Below are 7,278 nucleotides of genomic sequence, written 5' to 3'. Positions count from 1 at the left end.
TGAATTTTAAATATATACTTCTATATGTTCATATTGGATCATCCTACAGAATGTAAGATCCTGTATATTCAGCATGTCACATAATGCCTGGCATATGGTAGAAACTTAAAAAAAATACCTTATGATTGATCAGCAGCTGATGAAATCAGCTTCATGAGTTGTCTTCTGAATATATCTGTAATATCCATGGTAAATTCTTTATTGAAATACCTGAATCACTTTTCTGTATTACCACAAAAGGATCCAGTACCATAATTGTTCCTGGAAGTGTAGATTTTCTTTAAGCAGTATATATCATGTAACTTTGCTCAGACACTAAAATTGATCATAACCAAGAGTCTATTATTTCATCTTGGAATTCTCCTTTTTTATTGTAAAAAATGAATTGTGTGGGGAAAACAAACATAGCACAAGAAGCTATTTCTTGGTTAGTTGTTTGTTCTTTTGTTAACCTAACTGTTCTTGATAAAACAAATTTAGAGAGTCCTATAGCTTCTACAGTCCTAAAACCACAATTGACAACTTCTTTAATATTTCATGAATTTCTTTTTGGGGTGGGAGAGGGGAGGAATAGGACAGGGAGAGGAAAAGGGTAAGAACCTACCAGTCTTTATCTTTTCATGCTAAATTTTTATTTCAATGTTGTTATGCAACTGCATAAGTATAAATATTTGTTCAATATACAACAATTATGACATCCATAGGGAATTTCTTCCAGAAAATCAGACTGCAAACACTTTATTGCACAAAACCTAACAAACTTTTTTTTTAAGCTGGTAAATCTACAGCTGGGAGTACTACCAAGGAGCACATTTTACAATCACACAAAGACTGACCAGATAGAACACAGTTAGCAGGAGGATTTCTACCAGCTGATTAGAGAGTTTCACACCAACAAACAGATATTACATGAACACAACCATATTGTACTCATTACTCATCCAAAATGCAAAACCAGATTTGGCAGAAATGATAACACACTATACAAAATATACATAAAAAGGATATCATTGTAAACAAGCAGCTAATTGTGCTTTAAAGGAAACCATAGGACAGTTAAAATGCAAGGGCTGTAAACTATGAAATACCTCCTTGATCGAACTGTCATGATGTCTGAGTGCATTAGTACTGGGGTTATGATCGCCAAACACAGATATATACTGAAAATATTGAGATCGGTATTCAAAACCAGTAAAAATGGAAAATGTTTGTTTCCTTTAAAAGTGTCAAAGGGATGATAGCAAATGGCCATGCCCTATGAAAAGTTAAGAGGTGGAAAAGTGGTTCTTTTCCTTTCTTTTAGTAGTTCATTAGAATGAGGGAAAACTCAAGAGACCAATTAGATCATACTCATACTTTAGTTTTAGGAGCCCTGTTCTCAACTTGGCCAGACAAACACACTTCAGGACCATAAGATTATATTGTGCTTAGAAAAATTATTTTTATCACTTGGAAAAAGTAAAAAAAAAAATTCCCATCAGGGATGGGGGACTTGATTACTTCTTGTTGGGCATGTGCCTTAGTACGGGGAAAAAAGAGCAAAAATATTGTGATATCGATCCCAAGCATCTTAAAAATACTTATCTGTGTCAATTTTCCCTTAGTGCCTTAGTACTTGTTTCATCAAGTGCTTTTTCCTCAAAAAGAAAACAAAAAAACAAAACAGAAAACAAAGTACATCAGCACTAAAATCATCTGACAAATTCTACATGTTCCACAGTATACAAAATTTAAATAAGGCTTAGCAAAAGTAAAAAGGACAATCACATTCAAGCACCAAATAGCTCCAACAGGTCTCTTTGTTACAAAAATGCTGCTTTTTATTAATAATACAGTATTTACTTTTTGCATACAAATAAAGAGATCATGTTATGAAATGTATGGAGCTACCCAATGCATTTAGAGAAGAATGTGAAACCCAGGATTTCTTGCTAAAAACAGCAAGCTTCATCTATAACATAAGGCCCCCACTATGTATTAAAATGGATCAGATGTCCTGGGTATCTCTATTTATGACATGATGCTAAAACCACTTGTTTTCTATTTTTGCCAAAAAAAATGTCAAACTTGAAAAAAACTCTATAGGTTCATGAAACTGATTACTCAAACTAAGTACTTGAGGGGGGGGAATTAAGTCATTTCTTTTTTCTTATGCAAGAGCAGGGCAAACATGGGACTACAATACATGTGCTTCTTATACATAAGACTCACAGCATAAAGGCCTGAGTTTAAGAGCTGAAAGAAAAAAAATGAAAGGATTACAGCAGAAATTAAGCTGATGAGTATTTTATTGTCCCAGCGCCATGTGAGGTGGAAGCCCAAGACACACACCAACGGACCACAAATGAACAACTGGTCTTTTAGACAGTTGGACCCAGATCAAAAGGCCTTGCTAGGACATTTATGAAATAAAAATGGTAGGCCCTGTGAGTGCAGGCCTATCCTAATTGAGGCAGATTTTTAAATGCAATGATCAAGTTACATCTTAAATTAGATCTGGAAATATAGGTAGCCAGATACAGTACTATCAAAATTTGATTAAAAATACACATAAAAATTCACAAACTGCTGTTTTTATGATTTTCTTTTGTCTTTAACTCTTAGAATATTTTAACTTGTAAAAATGTAGTCTTGAACTATTGTCTTAAACCACAGACCAAAACTGTGTTCTGTGTGTATGTGAGTGAGGGCACATGCCCAGTTTTAGTAATTTTGCTTCTTTCCTACATTATGGTAAGTAAGTGGCAAAGCAACAATTTGTTTAAAAAAAAAAGTTGTAGTAAACAACGCAATCAGCAGCAAAGTGTATATTCTACATTCAAAAACCAAACACAGCTAGTTATTTACAGAGAACATCTTTTTTCCTCAACAACTCTCAACTGTAAAGGTATTTTTGTACAAATACTATATGGTAACAGTTTTACCGGTTACAATTGGGAAGGCATATGGAAAAAGGTCCTCTCTATTTCTCTGTCCACCCTATTCCTCCCAAAGTTCTGCCTGGCAAACGATCCCATTTGGTGCTGGTTTTTTGAAGGTTGTCAGGACATAGTAACAACGTCCAATTTGAGTCTTCACAGTCCTGCCTCCTGGGTCCTGCCCCATTAGGAAGCCTTTTTGTGAGGGCTGCTCCGCAAACTCTCCTTCCCTCTTCGTTGGCGTATCACAAAGTCCTTTTCAGAAGAAGCAGCTGGGAGACGGTCAGTGTTTGTAGCTTTTCCTACGTTCTGTTTCCTGGCAGCCAAAGTTTGGACCAGGATGGATTCCTTCCCTTTCACTTCTCCTGGAGTGGTGGTCATTGAGAGGGCCCTGTCCAGGGTTCTGACTTCTCCCCTGGGGTGTGAATCAGGGGGGTGGGACTCCAGGGTACCTACTGCACTACAGAAGGATGGCAATGAGTCACTCTTTGTCATTTGTGTTTTGCCATCTGCCCCAGACCCTGGTTTCCTAAAGTCCCTGGTGCTAGAGGCTGGTGGTTCTGCTTGGCTCCCATTTGTCTTGACAGAAGGGGTATCACCAACCATTGCAGAGATCTCAAGGGCTCTAGACTTAGACTCAGGGAAACTGGAAGAGGAGCTCAGAGTCTTCTCTGAGAGGGCAGCTGAGTGGAAAGAACTCTGCCCAGTGGCTGACGGAGAACGTTTCATCCCACCCTGTTTGCTGGTTTCCGCCAACTGCTTCTGTGAAGGTAGGGCTTTCCCTTTGGGCTCTGAGGAACTCTTCCCTGCTACAGCAGGCTTTTCCCCACCTTTAACCTTGGCTTCAGAGCTCGCCAATGAAAGGTTATGCTCCGGCTTTCCACAGTCAGGTAGAACATAAAGTGCATCAGTGCATTTTTTCCCTTCTGGCTTTTTGTCTGCCACATTGGCCAAGGGACCAGGGCTCTTGTCAGTCTGTTTGCACAGAGAGGGACTGTCTTTCACAGTGGATGGCTTGGGGTGCTTCAGGGGCAGGGTTTGTTTTTCTGGGACTGTGGAAAGCTTCTGCTCCACCAGCTCAGTTAAGCCTGTGGAGTCTTGTCTCTGTGAATGGACCGCTGCGGGGTTGCTGTTGTTAGATAGGGATTTCAACTTGTTGACAAGAATAGCACCCCCCTCCACTTGGCATGAAGGTACTGGTCCACCTTGTGAATCAGAGGTTTTGTCCCCCTGAACACCCTCATTGTTCAGTTTCCTTTGGGAGCCAGAGCTGAAGGGAAAGATCTCTGGCACAGTTCTATTGGTGTTTTTTCCCTCTTTGCTAGCACTGCTGGGGACCTGTAGGGTAGCCTCTTTCTCCTTGGTGGCTCCAGAGCACTGTTTCTGGCTTGTTGTCAGTCTCTCCGAGGGTTTAGACTTAGGAGGGCAGGTCTCAGCTGCAGGCTTGAGTTTGTGGCCACTGCTTTCCAGCAGGGTTGTGGCTGCCTTGGTAGGAGCATCAGGAAGTCCTATAGTCACCTCCAGGGTACAGGTCCTAGACACAGTCTCTCTAACTGAAGGGGAAATAGGTGAATTAAACTGCTGCCGAGTGACCACACCAGGCACATCCTTGGAGGCCAATGAAGGCTGAAGGCTACTGACCAGTTTCTGAGCAACTGGATCTTTCCTTTCCACTTCTTTGGGACTGTCTTTTTGTAAAGATGTCAAACCCAAGGCTTTTTCATTCTTAGTATTACTGACTCCCGACAGCTGGCCAGATCTTTTTAGGGGAGAAACCTCAGGCTTCAGGTCCACATTGGTTTTTGGCTTGTTCATCTCCTTCTCAGCAGGAATCCTGGAAGAACGAACATCCTCTCTAGCAGGAGGCTTAGTTATTTCTTTACCTTCTCTGGGATCGACTTTCCCACTAGGACCCCTAAGTTTTTCCACTGCTCGTGGCTGAGTGGGACAGTCTGGGCTGGGTCTGATCATAGAAGCATTGTTTCCAAAGCTGCTAGTTTTTGGAGCATCTGGGGTCAAATGCTCCATAAAAGATTCTCTGGCACTCTCTGCCCTCACTGTGGTCAGCGGCTCACTGCTTCTCGAGGTGGCTGGGTGCTTCCCGGATGTTTCCCTGTGGGTCTGCCTCTCTCTTCCAGGGTTATTGTCAGGACTTAGGAACACTGGTGGGGCTGCTGATTTAGGGCCAGTCACAGCATTCTGATTAGGGGAGGCAAGGAATTTGCTCTCAGAAGCATGATCCTGCCGCTTGGCGGGGACCTCTTCTTTCTTATGACTATTTTCACTGATGGGGGTGTGGTTTCTCACAGCTGAATGGGAGACCCTTTTCTCCTTTTCCAGTTCAGAGGTTGCTGGTGTGCTTGAAAATCCCTTGCTGGGTGGCTGAAATCGGGGTTCCAGAAGGTAGGATTTGCTCATCTTTATACATGTCATTGAGGAGTCCTTCTGACTGGCAGGTTCACCCTTCAAGGAGCCTACTGAGAAAGCTGGTGATCCAAAAGGTCCCACATCACTAGTTGTATGTTGAGTCTCTGTAGAAGCCAGTGATGGCACTTCTGTCTTGGAAGTCTGAGGCCCTGATAATAAAGCAATGTCTAGAGTACCCTCAATAGGCTTGAGGCAAGAGACAGACCTGCCTTCCAGTTTGTATTCTGAAGGACTTTTCCTGACTGGGGACTCAGGAGGGATCAAAGCTGTTTTTTCTATCCCACTTTCTGCTCGACCACTCAGAGACTTAAGAGGAACAAAGGCCGTTGAACTGATTTGAACCCCATGAGCACTGCTGATAACTGTCCGGGTCTCTGAGACCAGAGTGGAATCCTGCTGCATATTTATAGGTCTTGTGGGGTTCAGCTGAAGGCATTCATGGACATTTGATGTCAGCTTGGATTTTAGTACTGAATTGAGGCTGTCATCTTTCTCCTCAAAGGACATTTTCTTTCGAAGGTAATCAATATTTGCAAGCTTGATATCGAATTTATCAAACTTGCTGAATTCTTTTGCCTGGCTGGTCTTCTCGATACCATCCCCTTTCCCACTGGCTGACCTGTCTGGTGGAAACGTGAGCATATCTTGCAGCAGGCATGGGGGAGGCCTTTTATAGTCATGAGAACTCAGGCTGTGCTCATTTAGGGGAAGTCTGTGGCAGGCCACCTGGGCGTCCAAGGGGACAGCATCACTGGGCTTCCCACTGGCAACGTTCTTGTGAAGCAGGCTGCTGATCAGCAACGATGACGCCTCCTGCATTGTCACTCTGTTGTCAAAATTATTTGATCTCTCCAAAGTCTTTTGATATGTTTTCTTCTCCCTCTCTTCCAGCCTCAAGGCTGCAAGGTTTTCCAAATCGCTGCATGGGAAGTCATGGGATTTCTGCAGGGACTCTTGTTTCTCAGGAAAGTCTTGTTTTTTTGTTACCACTTTGACTTTCAGTTTGTCCCTGTCCAGCTCGTCCACAGACTCCTGCCTTCCAAGCTTTCTTGAGATGGGGCGTTTCAGGCAGCCTTGCTCCACAGGTCTGGCACGGGTGAGGGAAGGAGCATCACACACATTCTCCTCCAGACTCTGGAGTGTGGAATCTCTTTGGGACTGCTCCCGCTGCACCTCTTCTTGAGTCACCTCCAAGCTGTGCTTACGAGAACAGAGATGCTTCTTGTCGCTGCTATAGGATGGAGAGAGTTTTTCTTCAGACTGGACTCTCTTGAGCAGAGGGGACCTTGGTGGCTCAGCGCTTTTGGGCCTCACAATATGTCTGACGATTGTGGGTGGGGAGTGCATTTTGCTGGGAAAAGCCTGCACGATTTTGGAATTGCCAAGAGAGTGCCCCAACAAGGGGGATGGTGACCGCTGAGGGGAAGGGGGTTGCGGGGTTGGAGAAGGTGTCCTGGCCAATGGTGAAAGCGGAATGCTGCCAGCTGATTTTCGTCTTCCTGATCGGTATCTTTGTCCACCAAGTTTGGGGGCCAAGCCGTGAAGAGTGCTGGGCCTAATGTGCCCAGAACCAGCTGGAGAATTAGGAGCACTAGAGCTTGGAGAGCTGCTTTGAGAGGAATTAGTACCTGTGGGTATAAAAAACAAAGATCTTGTGAGAACCAAAGTCCACTTTTCTTTTCTACATCTACAGAATGCAGAGCATTCTGTGTACAAACACGGTCAATGAACTGGTCAGGGACTTAATTACCCCAATTAAAATCATTTTCCAATTTTTAAGCTAAACCTTTTTTTATACCCAAGATATAATACCTTATACTTAATAGCTTTATAATGTTCATTATGTCAATAATGATTTCTTTTAATCAATTTCTTTTGCTTTCATAAAACTTGCAATTTCCATATTAGAACTTCCTCTCCATTAATGCCAATC

General features: G+C 42.8%; 1 protein-coding gene across 8 annotated transcripts in view; it reads right to left on the bottom strand.

Annotated features, from left to right (window-relative positions):
- Positions 1-613: 613 nt before the first annotated feature.
- MAST4 (microtubule associated serine/threonine kinase family member 4) overlaps positions 614-7,278 on the bottom strand; it is a 786,570-nt gene continuing 779,905 nt past the window's right edge. For all 8 annotated transcript variants that reach the window (XM_031965792.1, XM_031965783.1, XM_031965810.1 and 5 more), the window contains one exon: positions 614-6,973. In XM_031965792.1, coding sequence (XP_031821652.1) covers positions 3,105-6,973 — 3,869 coding nt within the window. In that variant the 3' untranslated portion in view covers positions 614-3,104. The remainder of the gene's footprint in view (positions 6,974-7,278) is intronic.

This window comes from Sarcophilus harrisii, chromosome 1, assembly GCF_902635505.1.
Source record: "Sarcophilus harrisii chromosome 1, mSarHar1.11, whole genome shotgun sequence".
Classification (NCBI taxonomy): domain Eukaryota; kingdom Metazoa; phylum Chordata; class Mammalia; order Dasyuromorphia; family Dasyuridae; genus Sarcophilus; species Sarcophilus harrisii.
Note: the sequence above shows the minus strand (reverse complement) of the source record. Positions and strands in the feature narration are given on the sequence as shown.